The sequence below is a fragment of the Pogona vitticeps genome, chromosome 4 (assembly GCF_051106095.1).
Source record: "Pogona vitticeps strain Pit_001003342236 chromosome 4, PviZW2.1, whole genome shotgun sequence".
NCBI lineage: Eukaryota > Metazoa > Chordata > Lepidosauria > Squamata > Agamidae > Pogona > Pogona vitticeps.
This window is the reverse complement of record NC_135786.1, coordinates 191,500,037-191,517,949: the sequence shown is the minus strand read 5'-3', so window position 1 is coordinate 191,517,949 and position 17,913 is coordinate 191,500,037. Positions and strand designations below refer to the sequence as shown.

General features: G+C 40.0%; 1 protein-coding gene across 4 annotated transcripts in view; it reads left to right on the top strand.

Annotated features, from left to right (window-relative positions):
• Positions 1-17,913, top strand: part of NOL4 (nucleolar protein 4) — a 216,107-nt gene that overhangs the window by 40,994 nt on the left and 157,200 nt on the right. For all 4 annotated transcript variants that reach the window (XM_020790952.3, XM_020790950.3, XM_020790949.3 and 1 more), the window contains exon 2: positions 10,472-10,621. In XM_020790952.3, the coding sequence (XP_020646611.3) occupies positions 10,472-10,621 (150 nt within the window). The remainder of the gene's footprint in view (positions 1-10,471; positions 10,622-17,913) is intronic.

Here is a 17,913-nt window from a genome sequence, read left to right as displayed (position 1 = left end):
AAAAGTCAGGTTTCTGTTTGGTATAACTACAAGATTTCAGTCCATCAAAATGCATAGAATTTAAAATTGTACTTTGGTTGGTACTAAATATGGGGTTGTAGATTCAGAAGATCAGAGTAACAGGTCTTGCAGGCCAATGTAATTAAATGAGTTCATCAAACCAATATGTTTGAGAAGAGGAACAGAGGATATGACTAGACAGACGAACTATCTTGGCATACATCATTCTAGTTTATGCTAAACAGGTTTACTTTAAAGTATGGTATGCCATTTGGGGTGATCCTTGCGTCCACATGGACCTCAAATAACCTTGTTTAGTATAATCTGCAACAATCTTCTTTTCTTTTAAGAGAAAGAAAATAAACAAAAAACACTCCCTCCTATCTCCTCCTCCATGCTTTGTGTAAGTTGTTTAATGATTGTGAGAAAGGAGAAGCTTCCTTACCAGTCACATGTAAAGAGGGAGGGAAAGGAAGTTTTGCATTTCAATTTATTTGTTGCTAACTGACACAGTGCTTCAGTGATGCTTTGAAAGAGCTTTTTTGGTACAACCCTTTTGCAAAATGTTCTCTCCTTTTGCTTCCACAGATGAGTGGCAAGGAAGTGTCTTGTTTCTCAAGATGATTAAGTGGGCTTCAGCAAAGGGACAGCCAGTCACTTTGGTTCAGTCCCAGTGATCATGCATGCTGGACATGAATAAAAATGGACTGCTCCTACCACCACCAAAAAACAAAACAAAACAAAACAAAACCAGTAACACTTGCAAGGACCAAAAGAAGTTCAATAAGGCATTGTAGCATTCACCCTAAGTTATGCGTTGTAAGCTATGTGTTATTCATGTTTTATGCTAATGTGGTTAAGAGGTGGGGCTGAGAGAGATGTTAAAAGGTGGAGCCTGAGAGGAGGAGTTAAGTCAGTTAAGTTGAGTGAGAGTCTGGGTTAGGAATCAGAGAGAGAAGGAGGGGCCTGAGGAGTGATTAGTCTGAGTGAGAACTGTAATATTTAATAAAGAAGATTAATATGGATGCTTGGTTGAAACAAAGAATATGCTTATGAATTATTTTATAAACCATCTGTAATCAATAAACCTGTTTTATTAAAAAGGTCAGTACTTTTCTAAGCAAAGTACATTGATAAGGAGATCACCTGGTGGCAGCATGTCAAGAGGTTTTGGTTTGCCTTTGTGAGCTCTGTGTTTGGGGAGAGATACAGCAGCCACAAGGGCAAACATCACAATTGGTGTTCAGCGGTGGGATATGAAAGAATCCAGTAAAGCCAGAGTTTGAAAGTGAATTTTTCTTGAATCATGGATACCTTTTTAGTCAGAGGTCTGTGGTGAAGAACTGGGTGACCTGCTAGAGCTTTTGTGCAAAAGCTTAGTGGCAGGGCTTATGATCCCAGATCTGGGGGGACTAAAGGTAGGGAACGACTCTGAATGAAAAGTTCCTGTTTATTTACCTCAGGATTTGGAAGTCCAGTGGGCTAGCTTAAAATCCAAGTCTCTGAGAGCACTGGTGGATAAAAGCAGAAGCCAGAAGTCAGAGCAGATCTGAGGGGATAGGAAAATCAAAACAGAGGCTTAAAAATTAAATTATTTTGGGTGTCTGAGAACAAGAATACCTCAGACATAGAGAGACACAGTAACCTAAGGTTGTTAGCTGGAGAACAGCCAGAAAGAGCTGAAGGGAAGTGCAACAACAATAATTGCTGGAATTGAAGCAGAAAGACAGGTCCTTTTAAAAATCAATACAAACACTCAAGACTAAGTAACTCAGACATAAATATGTCACCCAAACGTAGCCAAAAGGGGAGTTGTGAGGCAGAGCGTTTACCTCAAGAGATGGAGGGAAATGGAGACCCTTTAACTCCAAGGAAACAGGTGGAGACTGATGAGGGTGTCTCAGAAAGACAAAGGGATCTAGGCTCCCAAGATTTTGAAAAATGGAGATTTCAACAAAAATTTAGGCTTAGAGAAAAGGAACTAGAAATTAAGGAGGGAGAAAAAGCCAGAGCTGAAGAGAAAGCTAAGGAGCTAGAGCTCAGGGAACTAGAAATCAGAGAAAAGGAGAGGGCTGAGGCCATACAAATGGAATTAAAAGAAAGAGAAATCTCATTGGAGCAAGAAAAAAAGACAAATGGAATTACAAATAGAGATGAAAAGACTGGAAATTGCTGCTCAAAATAATAACAACAATAATAACAGCTCTTGTGAGGGAAATCTCTGAAAGATCGATTTAAATAAATTTCCTCAATATAGGAAAGGTGATTGCCCTGAATCTTTCCTCATTTCATTTGAGAGAGAGTGTTGGGAGTTTGATATCAAGGATGACAAAAGGATGATAATTTTGAGGTCACAAATAAGTGGAGACTTAGCTGAACTGTATTCTCAGATGCTTCTGGAGCAGGCTAGAGATTCTGAAGCATATATAAAGATGGTATAGTCAAGATTTTGCATAAATGCAGAACACCTGAGCAGAAAATTTCGTTCCCTTACCAAAAAGCCTGAAGAATCTTATTCTCAGTTAGGGGTTAACTTACCCTCTGTTTGGACAAATGGATGGAATGTGTCACTTCTCTAGAGCAGATGAAATATGTGATTGGGTTAGAACAATTTTATTCTATTTTGCCTGGGGAATTGTGGCATTTAGTTAAAGACAAAAATCCTAAAATTCTATCAGAAGCTGGTGAACAGGCAGATTACATTCATGAGTTCAGAAACCCCAGGTTCTCTGAGGGAAAATTTAACAGGCAAAACTGGGACAACAATAAGAGACCCTTCAATAAAAATTACCTCAGAAACACATCAGGGAAAGAAGGCCAGAGTAGTGCCTTGCCTGAGTTGCCGGGGCCTAGTCCACTGAAGCGAGTGAACTCTGAGGGAAAGTTTAATAGGTCTCCTCAGAGTGAGCTAAGGACTTATCAACAGTGTTATAACTATGATGAGTTTGGGCATATTCAATCAAATTGTATGAAAAACAAAAATGGAAAATATGAAAATCAGACCAAGAGAGTGTACTGTTTAAAACCTGTGGGGGCCACTGAAGGAAGTTGTAACAATGGTGGTTCTGTCTCCATGACAACTAGCACAACAGAGAATTCTGATCTGCCATTAGCCAGGGTTGTTCAGTGTTTTCTTGTAAAGACAGAAAATATTTTAGTACAGAACCTTAGTGAGGAAATTCTTGTTAATGAGAAGTCTTATGTGGGAGTTGTTGATACCTGTTCCAACATAACCCTGTGTCATCCTGGTGTGGTTCCTAAAGAACTAATACTCCCCAACCAAACTGTTACAATCAAGGGAATAAGTTCTACTCCAGTGACTTTACCTATGGCTAAAGTAAAAATAAACTATAGGGACTGGGTTGGAATTTGGGATGTGGCAATTTCTGACCGAATTCCAGCACCTTGTTTCATCAGGCTAGATCTCATTAAGCATGTGCAGAGTGCTTTTGGAGTAACATGTTTCCTTGGAGAGCAGTTAACAATCCCTGAGGGGAAAATGGAATACCTAACCTCTGAATCAAACCAGGGATGCCCCAGTTTAGAGAAGAACCCTGAGGTAGCAGAAATGGCTGCTGAGGTTATATTGAAAACCCCTAATGATACTTCCTGTATTGGTGAAGAGAAGGAAGATAGTACTTTAAATGATTGTATTACAAAAGCTAGAGAGAATCCCATTCCACTGGCCCCTGAACACCCAGAGAGGTCTATAACTGATAAAGACCTGATGTATAGAGAGGGTTTAAATTTGATAGAGCATGTTAAGAGTGCTTTTGTACTTAAATGCTCACGGGGGGGGCAGAAATTACCCACTGCAGCAGAAATGGATACTGTAGTAGAGGGAAGCCTGGAAGGAGAAAGCTCCTTAGATAGTCAGTTTAATAGCCATCCAGAAGCCGAGCTTATGTTTCTGAAGAATCCAAATAAAAATAGTTTTGCTCAGGAGCAGGAGGACATTAGTTTGGTGGGTTGCTTTGACATGACCAGTTCACCCACATTATTGTTTCCTGAGTGCCCTGAGAGGTTTTGCATGGATAAGGATCTTTTATATAGAGAAAAGTCCTTAGAAGTGGCAGAGTCAAGCTTGAGAAGTACTCCTGGAAAGGAGAAAGGCTTGTTTGAGACCCAGGAAAGAGCATTCTGCCCTGAGGACCAAGTAGTGGTTCTGAGACCCATAAAGGGGAGTAAATTGCTTTTGTCAGGGTCAGAACCTATAGCTGTGTTGCACCAGCTCTGGAGGGGAGAGTCTAGTAGCTCTGCAGCTGGAAAAGGCCTTAAAACCTTGCAAAGCAAACCGCTACCTAGCACATTGGTGAAGAAAGAAAGAGAATCAGTTAACAAGCTCAGTGCATCTAAAACAAACCAATCGTTTGAGATAGCACTTGGAGGAAACTCACCTAAGAATTTGGAAGTGATCTGTGATAGTGGTCCCCCACATAGGGAAAACTTTGCAATGAAAGTACCTGTGGGTGAATTTGTGAGTGAGGAGGAAGGAGTAAGCCCTGACATCTTAAAGAAGGACACATCCAGAGATGTTCAGGAGGAGGAGAAGGAACTGCCTATCCTTTCCCCAGCTGAGAAAGTGAAGCCCTAAGCCAGAAAGAAAGCAGGCTTCACAAAGAAACAGCAAGCCGAGGATGTCCAGTGGACATCAGAGGGCCTGATGACTGCTAGTCGACTGAAGAGAACATGGAAGAAGGAGCCAGAGATCATCAGAGAGATCCCCGAGTGCCAGCAGTTGTGTGACCAGCTGAAGGAGGTGGTAATGACCAGACCAGTCCACATCATACCTGGCTACAGCAGGGAGTTCACCATCCTCACAGATACATCAAATGTTGGACTTGGAGAGGCGCTGTGCCAAGCATATGACAATGGGACTGTGCAAGATTTGGACTTTGTAATTCACAGCATAAAAGGGACTCAGAACGTAGATGCTGGTACCTTGCCTCGAAGGCCAAATGACTAATGGGGGAAGAAACCTGAATGGACTATGGAGTAACCATTTAATTATCTATGTAAAATTTTCATGAATATGTTATATTTCTGTAGGATTGTAATATTAAATGTTGTAAGTATAAATTAAAAGGTAAAGTATGTAATGGAACTATATTGGTATGTTTAGAGTGACAAGATCTTGTGGTTGATATATAAGATGTTGTATTGCTTGCAGAATGTTGCCAGAGGGTAAGTAGAGTTTTTATGCACTAATGCCTGTTTGTTTAGGATGGAAAATGTATTTCCCCTCCCAAACAAACAAATTTAAGGGGGGAAGTATGTAGCGTTCATCCTAAGTTGTGCATTGTAAGTAATGTATTATTCATGTTTTATGCTAATATGGTTAAGAGGCGGGAGATGTTAAAAGGTGGACCCTGAGAGGAGGAGTTAAGTCAGTTAAGTTGAGTGAGAGACTGGGTTAGGAATCAGAGAGAGAAGGAGGGGTCTGAGGAGTGATTAGTCTGAGTGAGAACTGTGATATTTAATATAGTAGCTTAATATTGATGCTTGGTTAAACTGAAAGAATATGCTTATGAATTATTCTAGAAACCATTCGTAATCAATAAACCTGTTTTATTAAAAAATCAGTACTGAACGGACCTTCATCTTTTCTAAGTAAAGTATGCTGCTGGTGGCAGCGTGTCAAGAGGTTTCGGATTGCCTTTGTGAGCTCTGTGTTTGGGAGGCAAACAGGGGCCACAAGGGCGAACTTCACAGGCATAATCAGAGGTCAGCTCATTCACAATGGTGCATAAATCATGTGGTCAAGAGAAAAAGAAAGAAACCAGTCTTTCCCCAGCCCAAATGAAACAGGAGGACAAATGCCCATCCAATTGCACCCAGATGTTTCTAAAAAAAATTCAGATTTGTTTGTTACATATGCATCAATGAATCCATATTCTGAAAGTGTGTGAAGGGAAAACATGCAGAGTTTTCTGCAAGTTCTGTTTAAGTATTTTATCTGAGAGTGAGTGTATGGTGTGCTATTGTGTGTGCTTTACAACCTCTGTACTGACAATTATGATCTAAAGTTGTTAGCAGTGGGGAAAGGTAATCAAATGGTCAAGAACTGAATGTTGTTTATACTTTCCAGTTTGATAGTTGTTTCTAAGACAATATTGCATCTTCTGCTACCGAGGAAACATTCTTATTTTATCATGTGAATATTTTGACTGATTAATGAGGATAGTCTTGCTGTACTGTACCAAGTCACCTGATTTTTGTATGTGTTTTATATTATGGGATATTATGGAGCAAAGGAGGATTGAAATGAATAATCTAGTTTTTCTTACATTTTTGTGTTCTAAGACTATAATTTGAAAAGTTATATTTTAAAAGTGATGTGTGTCTGCAAGAAAGGATTTTTTTTATGGGCCCATTTTCACTACCCAGTATGTGGTGTAGTGGACAGAGTGACAGACAAGGACTCAAGAGGCCTTGGTTCAAATCCCCACTTGGTTCAAATCCCCATGGAAATGCATTGGTTTGTGTGTGGAACTGGTAGAACCACTTCTTAAAATATCTTTTACCTTGAAAGTCCTGTTAAGGTTGTTATAAGTCAGTTCTGACTTGATGGCACATAACAAACAAAACAAATCTCTGAGACAAAAACATGCATAGAAATCTACAAAGCAAAGTTATGTTTTAAAGTATCCTGGATGATAATTCCACTTACCATATAATAACTCTGCTGGGATATTTTAGATTCTGCAGAACTGCTACATGATTTATTTTATCAAAACTCAGCTGCCATGCTTTTAGCTGGGAGTAAAGAAATGTATTGCCATTCTTTGTGTACTCTCTCTTTCTCTCTCTCTCCGTCTCATAATTCTCAGGGGACTTGTTACTGAATAATGCTTGAGGTGCTCTTTGGACTATAAGCTTAGTCAGAACTGGCCAAACACTTGTAGCAGGGGATGGCAAAGTTAATTTTGGCGGGGACTATAAGTCAAAGGATATCCCAGCCAGGAAGGTCACTGGTCATGCTAGCTCATTACTAGTTATATAATACTCATATGAGGTGGGGCATGTACTGTATATTGTATAGGGTGTTGTTGATTTAACTATTTATCTCCTTTGCAACAGCATCTGAGGACAGAATGCAGACATTTGCTCTAAGATATGGCAAATAAAACGTAGCAGTATTATTAGGCTTCAGCCAAAACATTGACCCAGATATATAAGAATGGAAGAAAATGAAAAGAACCCTCTTGGGCCGAACCAAAGGACTAACTACCTAATCTAGCATTCTGTTTATACAGTGACATGGAAGATTTAGGCTTTCTATTTCCTAGCACCATTTCAGAGGAAGATGTCTCACCTCCTTGGACCACAAGCTTCTCCTCTACAGTCAAGTGCCTATGGGAACCCACAAGCAGGACATGGCAACTGTTGGACCATCTTGCTTGTCTTCTCTAGGCAGACTGACTCTGGTACTGATCAGTGATATAAATATATACCTTGATGATTAAAAGCTAGAGATAACCTTCCATAGATTTCTCTTATCAGCTTTAAAAGCTGCCCAAGATGGCAGTGAGCACTACATTTCGTGGTAGCAACTTCTACTCTGTATTGTGGAAAAACTTACTTTCACTCAAAGATGTCAGTCGCATCCCCAATTTCATTCTTAAAATCACACTGAGTGTTTTGCCAGGAAAGTCACTACCATGTCCCAGATACTAAATTGCTTTTGGAGGCATACATTGTCCCAAAGAGTGATTCTCTGAAGGAGTCTGCCCATTGTAATATTGCTAGATTGTTTTGTACTAAGTCCTCTTTGACATAAGAGAAAGGCACCATCATCAGCACTGACTAGACTCCAGTTAGACATATGTTGATGTGATGGGCTTACTTCCAGGCAGGTGAATACAGAATTGCAGTCTAAGGTCTTCTTGAAATGTATAGGGTGTTCAGTGCAAGCAAATTAAAACCCACTATTTGGAAAAGATTTATGCATAGATGATTAAAGTTGGAGTGAAGAGAATAGTTTTTGTGTGTGATGTGTTCAGACTGGAGATTATTCACAGGAAAGCCACTTTAGAATAATGAAAGATTTACATTTTAATCCTGATCATTCCCTTGCCCTGCATATTTGTAAAGTCGCTGTGTTATGTTTGTGTTTTTCTGCCATATGTGTTGTCCTTTACACATCATTTACTACTATATCAAATCTAAAGGTGCATCCAAATGTGTGCTCTTGCTGCAATTCACTGAATGTTGAAAAAGAAAAAGAAATGAAAATGATAAAGAGGGCAGGATAATGGCTTGGAAAAAGCAGATTTGTTTTCAAAGTACATTTCTTTTTTTTCCTTTTTTTAATTTTTTAATTTTAATATATATACACATATACATACACATACATAGACATATATGTACACATGTATGCCTAAATCTCTATCTACAAACAATACATACTGTAAAGCTTAGCCTACAAGCCTTTTGTATAATAACACATTTCTTTCAGCAGTGTCTTCTCCCCATTATTCCTTTTGGTCACTTACTTTCTATTTATTACAAAGTTTTTGTTTTCCACCATTCATAGAACATGTTCCAGCTTTCATAGTAAGTTGATTTTTCTTGCCCTTTTAGTCTCTTTGTAAGTCTGTCCATTTCTGCGCACTCTAATATTTTTTAATAATCAATTCGTATTTTTGGTGGGTCTCCCTCTTTCCATACTTGTGCCCATGCTAATCTAGCAGCTGTTAGGACATTTCTTTTTGTAGAAAGAAACAGGAAATGCACGAATTAGCAGGACATCAGATGAAAAAGTTTAGTGGTTTAGGTAACTGACTGCATAACCAGAGATCAGGAATTCAGTTCTCCACTGTGAATCCTTGGCAGGGTCCAGACTTGTTGATCCATGGTATCCCTTCCAACTCTGCAGCTCTAAGATGATGATGAAAAACTGTTCATCTCAATGAACTCTCTAAGGCTGATCAACTTGGATCAAATATAACAGAGTATGAAATTGAGGAATGCTTTAGAAAGGACATAACTAGAATATTTTCTGAAGAGTTGCTCATTAGAGATACTCAGCTGCATCCATATAGGCTAATCAATGCTGTGTATTTTGGACAGACTGTACACAAGGCACTTCTCAACACAAGAAAAAAAATAAGAGAATTCATCTCTGTCCTTGCTTTGTAAGTTAGTTATGATGTGAACATCACTTGCAAGGTTTTGAGATGTAGGTGGCACTGTTAACTATGGAATCTATAAAGTCAAATTCTCTTTCACCATGAAAGGTACCTGCAGATGTGATTTTGGTTTGTTCATAAACGCATTACTTAGCAGAACTAATTACTCAGTATTTTGTGGGGAAAATGCACTGTAGTATACGATTTTCATAATAGTTCTTTACTTAATGTTATATACACAGTCCATTTTTAATATTCTTCCTGTTAAGTGGTTTGTGGAAAATAAATTCACTGTCTGATTATGTTTATATATGTATGCATTGGATTTTTAAGGATGAAGACCTGATTTGTTCTAGGGTTCAGTGAGGCTTAGACCTGGCAAATATTTTCTATGTCAGAGGTCAATAAATGAACATGTCCATGAAAAAAAAATGTAAAGTTGATTTTTCACACCAACAGAGTCACCACTAATTGCAGATGTAAAGAAAGAGCTTTTGGATAATCTAGGTCAGACCACGGTGTTTCTATATAGACACAAATTCCATAATCTCAGTTTCAAACCATGGGAATGCTACCTTTTTGGATTACAACTCCTTTAACCAATATTTAGATCACCTCTTCAAGAATCTCTATGGCAGTTAGTATTCTGGGAGTAGTCCAAAAATTAACCTTCCAAACTGTTACAAAACTACCCCAGATGAAAGCTTTCACTCCTACTTACTGTGAAAATTGAGTGTCCTTATTCCAGCATATCAAAAATAGCCTTAAAATATTTTATTTACAGATTTATGACAACATATTGTTTTAACTAAAACAATTCCTTTTCACATTATGTGAAAATTAGGTAATTTTGCAAGAAAGGCCATGATTGAATGATATACTTCTGATTGCACAAATAACTTCAGTGAGTAGGATCAGGAAGGCATGAGAATCACTATGCTGTAGATTTTTGGTGTCATACAGGTCTATGGGAGGCAGAGGGGAGGGTTGCTGAAGAAAGTCCCAAGATTACTTTGAGCACAGCTGTGGATTTAGCCCCTAATTTTAAAAATGCCATTCCTGCATTAAGGATTTTTTGGAAGTTTTAAAGTGATTTAAATAACATTGAAGTGAACATCAATGTAAAATGTAAAACAGGCCAAATTATATCTTCAGAATCCTTTTCTCAATAGTCTATATTTATTGTGTAATAATAAAGTTACTGTCATTGATTGAGTTGCTAAGTATCATTCAGGATTAGTGATCTTTAGATGTCATTGTCATGGTCTTTCAACTCTAACAGGATGCGTGTTTCTTGGTACTTTAGCTATTCATCTTGTCTCCTTGTCACTTTTTCCTAGGATGGTGTTGGTGTAGATGAGAAGTTGTCTTTAAGACGAGTGGCTGTTGTTGAAGATTTCTTTGACATAATCTACTCCATGCATGTGGAAACAGGGCCCAATGGAGAACAAATCAGAAAGCATGCTGGACAAAAGAGAACGTACAAAGCAGTAAGTAAACCATCTGACATTAACTATAGTGCTACACCTCAACACTGTTATCAGAACTGAACAGAGTTGTGATAAGACCTGTTTTGCAGTACTAGTGGCCCATGTATGCTTAATAATTACATAAGTTTCTGTTGAAATAAATGATTCTCGAAAAGATACACAAGCAATTCAGTGTCTTTACTGAAAAGAGATGCTCTTGCATTTTTGGATTTAAACATTTGTACTTACAGCTTTGTAAATAACTGCAAGAATGGTTGTTAAAGTAACATGTCTGTAACTTTTCAAAAAGTTACATGTTTTCAATAACTCTTGGATAATGAGACAAAGAAGCAATGTAGATAAATAAAGCTTGGAAAATTGGACAAGCTGGTATTGCTTAGAATTACTGCAACAATGAAAAGACTGTTACTTTGATACTCAAACTTAAATAGGACTGAGATTGTTTGGTTTCATTCTGAAATTAGCTCTTTACTAGGATAAATGTCAGCTGTGATGAACAACATGCTTCTGATCTTTTCTGAGAGGGTCTATATACAGTCAGCTGAAAATGAAAGTACTGTACTCTCTCTCTGAATTCTATGGTTTTATGTATCAGGACATAATAAAAATCATCTAGTCTTTGGCAGATAAATACAGTCTTAGATGAACAGCAACACATATGTTACATCATATCATGATATATTCTACAAAAATAAAGCCAAAATGGAGAAGCCATGTATGAAAAACTAAGTACACCCTTAATGCTTCCATAAAAATTAAGGGGCTAAATAGCAGCCAGGTGCTGCTACCCAAATAGCCTTGAGTAATTGATTATCAGCAAGTGTAATTACCTCTATAAAAGCCAAAGTTTTAGTAGTTTGCTGGTCTGGAGCATTCAGGTGTGGGTTAATACAATGCCAAAGAGGGAACACACCGGCAATTATCATAGAGAAGCAATTGTTGCTTCCCATCAATCTGGGAAGGGTTATAAAGCCATTTCCAAGCAATTTAAATCACATAATTCCAAAGTGAAGAAGATTATTAAGAAGGGAAAAATATTCAAGACAAGACAGTTGCCAATCTTCACAAGAGTGGACATAAAAGCAAATTCACCTCAAAGTCAGACTCCAATGCTCAGAGAAATTGCAAAAACCTCAAGAGTTACAACTCAGACTCTACAGGCCTGAGTCAGCATGTTAAATGTTGCAGTTCATGACAGTACAATCTTCTCTCTTAAAAGAACTTGCAGCATGGCTTAAGTTTGTAAAGTTGCATATGAACAAATCATAAGATGTCTGGAACAATGTCCTTTCAACAAATGAGACCCAAGTGGAGGTGTTTGGCCATAATGCACAGCATCACATTTGGCAAAACCCAAACAGAGTATATTAGAACAAACACCTCATATCAACTATCAAGCACGGTACTGGAGGGGTGATGATTTGGACTTGATCCAGGACCCAGGCACCTTGCAGTCATTGAGTTGACCATGAACTCTTTTGTATACAAAAGTATTCTAGATTCAAATGTGAGGCCATCTGTCCGACAGTTAAAATTTGGCCAAAATTGAGTTGTGCAACAGGACAATGATCCCAACTATACCAGCAAATCTACAACAGAATGGCTGAAAAAGAAAAGAATCAAGGTGTTGCAATGTCCCAGTCAAAGGCCAGACCCCAACCTGATTGAAATGCTGTGGTGGGGCAGAGAACTGTGCATAAACAAATACCCACAAACCTCAATGAAGGAAGCAAGGTTGTAAAGATGAGTGGGCCAAAATTTTTCCACAATGATGTGAGAGACTGATAAAGTCATACAGAAAATAATTACTTCAAGTTATTGCTGGTAAAGACGGTTCTACAGGCTATTGAATCATTGGGTGTACTTAGTTTTTCACATATGGCCTCTCCATTTTGGCTTTATTTTTAAATAACGACACAGTATGCCATGTGTTGCTGTTCATCTGAGGTTCTATTTATTTAATTTTCAGACCTGCTAAGGACTAGATGATTTTTGTTTTGTCCTATATGTAAAACCATAGTTTTCAAAAGGGGTGTACTTTCTTTTTTCACATGACTATATATAGAATTCTGTGGGAAGTCAAGCCCCCTATTTAGAGGTCTGACAGAGTTATACATGTGTATACCATCTAAAATACAATCTAAAATAAAGTTTTGGTTGTTTTACCTCTGCAATTCCTGATTCCTTTATTTTCTGACAAAGAAACAATTTGTTCATAAGGTGGACTTCAAATTTTATTGGCCTTTCCTGTCAGTCCACTTGTGATATTCCAGCATTCTTCTTATCATTTAAAATAGCTTTGTGTTGTTGTTTCTACTTATATACTGCTCCATAGTGCTGAAGCACACTCTTGGCAGGTTACAATATAATTATGCAAATAATACTTTGCCCCCCTGAAATGAGCTGAGTATTCATTTTGCTAACCTCAGAAGGATGAATCAACCTTGATCCAGCTACTTGAATCTGTTAGGATGTAACTCAGATTATGAGCAGAGTCTTGACTGCAGTACTGCAGTTTAATCACTGCACCATGCAGCTTGTTAGCTTACTTTTTGAACTCTGCCCTCTGTACCTCCATGACTTCTTGGTACCACTAAATGATGTATTTTTACATCACAATGGAACTTTGTTGCCAAGAGTGAAAAGGTTGCCTTTGGCTTAACTCAGCAACCCAGGAGCTAGCCACTTTGAAATAAATCAGCAGAATATTTAAGGTATCACTGGATTTGAATTCCAAGGGCCTTGCGCAGTACTTGGTAAGTAATCATTCATCTTTTATAGAATGAAATAGCTAGCAAAGTAGATGAGCTTTCTTCCTTGAGAGAGACTGGGACACTGGAGAGAGAAAAGAGAAATACTTTTTTGTATAGTTCTATTTATTTATTTATTAGATTTATACCCTGCACCATCTGGCAGCCAGGCCGCTCTGGGCGGCTAACAACAACAAGACAAACAACACAGTACTAAAACACAGTAAGAATAAGATAATGCAAACATTCAACAGATACAATAACTAGTAGGATAAATCAAAACAGATGGCTGTAAAGATGGTAGAAAGGATGATGAAAGGATGGCAGAAAGGATGATAAAAGGGAAGCAGAGATATCAGCAGCTTAATTCTCAGGGAAAGCCTGGTGGAAGAGCCAAGTCTTCAACGTTCCTTTAAACCCGTCCAATGAGGGTGCCAGGCGTATCTCCATGGGCAGGTTGTTCCACAGGTGGGGGTGACTGCTGAGAAGACCCGGCTTCTTATTCTTTCCCTCCGGGTCTCCTTTGGGGTCAAGGTCCTCAACCACCCTGCCTGTGAAGAACGGATATTACAGACAGCTCTAGCTGGGAGCAGGTGTTCTGCTAGGTACCGAGGTCTTAAACTGTTTAGGCCTTCATTATAATCATGAAGTCCATGTGGAAACAAACCAGTGGCTCCCCGTCTTTGGAATAATCTCCCCTCCGAGATCCACTTGGCCCCTTCGCTGGGTATTTTCAAAAACCAACTCAAAACTTGGCTATTTAGGCAGGCCTTCCCTCCGGGCACCACTTGGTTTATCCTTTATCTCCATCTTGAATGATTGTTCACTGTTGTGAAATTGTTGTTATATGTTAACTGTTTTTCTTCTAAATGATGTGAGCTGCCCAGAGTAGACATTGTCTAGATGGACGGGATACAAGGTCAATAAATAAACAAATAGCCAATGAAGAGTGGCCAGAATGGGGGAGATGTGCTGAAATTTCTTCACCCCATTTATTAATCTGGCTGCCAAATTCTGAACCAGTTGTAGTCTCTGCATCAACCTCAAGGGTAGCCCAATAAGACTCAGAACCCCAATCACATTTACATCTTATTGTAGTGAGTCAGTTCAAATATGTTAGGGCAGTGGTCCCCAACCTTGGGCCTCCAAATGTTCTTGGACTTCAACTCCCAGAAATCATGGCCAGCAGAGGTGGTGGTGAAAGCTTCTGGGAGTTGGAGTCTCGAGGCCCAAGGTTGGGGACCACTTGTTAATTCTGAGAGCAATTCTGTCATGAGGCTAGACTCTGTTACAAGTATATTAGTTGGATCATCTAAGGTTGAATGATTAAAACTGTGATACTAGACTATGATATATTCGTTTGCTTCAAGAATTTATTATTATTATTATTATTATTATTATTATTATTATTATTATTATTATTATTATTATTATTATTATTATTATTATTACTACTACTACTACTACTACTACTACTACTACTACTACTACTACTACTACTACTACAGTGGTGCCTCGCTTAACGATTGCTTCGTACAAAGAAAAATTCACTTAATGATGGCTTTTTCAGAGCGATCTTGTGCTTCACTTAACGATTTTCCCTATGGTTGATTTTCGCTTAACGATTTTGGGACCATGCTTTGCTTAACGATGACAGTTTTAGGCCCCCTTGTTTCGCTTAATGTTTTTTTTACAGCCCCATTTTTGCTATTTTTAAAATATTCTAAAATGTTTAAAAATGTTTAAAATGCTTGGAATCATTAGTGCACCTAACAAAACCTTCGTTAACTTAATTTGGCTTTGTTCTGAGTCTTTTTGATTTTTTTGTGAATTTTTTCCCCCATTGAAATAGGCTTCAATGCATTTCAATGGGTTTCGCTTAACGTTTTTTCGTATGGGGATTTTCGCTTAAGGATGGTAATCCATTCCAATTGGAACGGATTATCCGGTTTTCAATGCATCTCTATGGGAAATGGTGTTTCGGTTAACGATGTTTTCACATAGCGATGTTTTTTTGGAACCAATTAAAATCATTAAGCGAGGCACCACTGTATTATTATTATTATTATTATTATTTATTGTATTTATACCCCGCCTATCTAGTCATTTCAACCGCTCTAGGTGGCTTACAACATAAAACATAACAAGTTCAAGAAAAATTTATAACAATTAATTAATTAAATGATTTTGCAATGGAAAAAAATACAAAATAAATCAAATAAAGAGAAAAAAAGGAAAGAGGACAGGAATTAACTGGAAGGGAAGGCCTGCCTATACATCCACGTTTTTAGTTGGTTTTTAAAAGTACCCAGCGAGGGTGCATCGCGCATCTCCGGAGGTAGGTTATTCCAGAGGCGAGGAGCCACTGCCGAGAATGCCCAGTTTCTAGTACTTTCCTTTCAGGCCTTCCTCGGCGTCAGGCTCCTCAGCCTCACCTCCTGGCTCGCACGGGTGACACGGGTAGAGCTAGTTGGGAATAAACGTTCCGCCAAGTATCGAGGTCCTAAACCGTTTAGGGCTTTATATGTAAGCATTAACACTTTGAAGTCAATGCGGAAACGGATGGGCAGCCAGTGCAGCATGGCAAGAGTAGGAGAGATATGTTGATATTTTCTCATTCCAGTAAGGAGTCTGGCCGCCGCATTCTGCACCACTTGAAGTTTCCGCATCAGCTTCAAAGGAAGCCCCACGTAGAGCGCGTTACAGTAGTCTAATCTAGAAATTACAAGCGCATGTACTAAGGTAGTGAGTGCCCCCGTGTCTAGGTAAGGTCGCAGCCGGGCAATCCACCAAAGGTGGGAAAAGGCGGTGCGGACTACTGACACCACTTGCATTTCCATGATGAGCATCGGGTCCAGGTGTACCCCCAGGCTGCGGACCCCACTCTTCGCGGCCAGGGCCATCCCCCAAACATGAGGGAGTTTCCCAAGCCACTATCCACAGGGTCACCCACCCTCAGAACTTCCGTCTTGTCCGGGTTCAGCTTCAGCCCGTTCTCCTGCATCCATTTCTGTACGGCCCCCAGGCAGCGCTGGAGGGACAGAACGGCATCACCTGCAGTTGGTGAAAAGGAAATGTAGAGCTGAGTGTCATCAGCATATTGATGACACAATGCTCCACACCCCCTGATGACCCCACCCAGCGGCCTTATATACTGTAGATGTTAAACAACATTGGGGAAATGATCGACCCCTGTGGAACCCCACAATTGAGACTCCATGGGGCCGAAATACTCTCCCCAAGTTGCACTCTCTGGGGGCGGTCCTCCAAGAAGGAACAGAACCAGGCCAGAGCCAAGCCACCGATACCCAACTCAGAGAGCCTCCCCAGGAGGGTACCGTGGTCGACGGTATCGAAGGCCGCCGAGATGTCGAGGAGGACCAACAAAGATATTTTACTGCTGTTGGCCTCCCTCAACAAGTCATCATACAGGGCGACCAATGCCATCTCTGTACCGTGGCATGGCCTGAAGCCCGACTGAAAAGGATCCAGGGCATCTGTTTCATCCAGATGTGCCTGAAGCTGATCAGCCACCACCCTCTCAACTACTTTGCTCATGAAAGAAATATTGGCGACGGGCCTATAATTGCCAATTTCGTCCGCCGCCAAATTAGGTTTCTTTCTTATGGGCCTAATGATTGTCTCCTTGAGGGCAGAGGGAAACCTGCCCTCAAGGAAAGACCCATTTATTATTGCAGTGGCCCATTTTGTTGTTATTGGCCTAGCTGCTTTGATTAGCCAGGCCGGGCAAGGGACCAAGGAGGAGGAGGTGGCTCAACAGCAGTCAAGCACTCTGGCCAAGAAATCAGGCGTGAGAGGCTGAAAGGAGTCAAGGGTTACTAGGCAAGATGGAGCGCTGGACATCTCTGCTCGACTCACTGTGTTCAAAAAAGGAGAGAGGTCCCGTCGGATGGCCTCCACTTTAGATTTAAAAAAGGCTGCAAACTGCTCAGGTGAAAAACTAGGGGGAGGCCTATCATCCGGACCAGTTCCGGATAGGTTGCACACTATACAGAATAACTCCGCCTGCTGGTTGGACGCTTCGCTTATCCGGTTAGCGAAGTAAGTTCGATAAGCAGCCTTTACCTTAGACAGGTAAAGGTTAGTTGCGACCCTGACAGCTATCCTTTTATAATCCGTTGGGTTCTTCCTCCACCTACGCTCTAGCCTTCTCCTATGTCGCTTCAGCGCTCGAAGCTCCTGGTTAAACCAGGGCGCTGGATGAGCTCTATGACGGAGAGGGCGTTTAGGCGCGATCGTGTCTATAGCCCTGGTTGCGAAGGTGGACCAGCTATCAACCAGAGCATTGACAGGAGTGTTACATACAGCACTGATGTTACCTGTCTGTCATGGGTTTGGAGGGAAAGTTCCATCCTATGGGGAGTGGAAGGCGGGACATCAGGAGGAGGGGCTGTACTGTATATATATGTGGAGCGTGTGTGGAGAGTTGAGGAGAAGAAGCAGCAGCCGGGAAGAAGAAGCTGGTGTGGGAGTCTGTGTGTCAGACAGGGTACTACTGTGTGTCAGTCAGTACCAACCTGA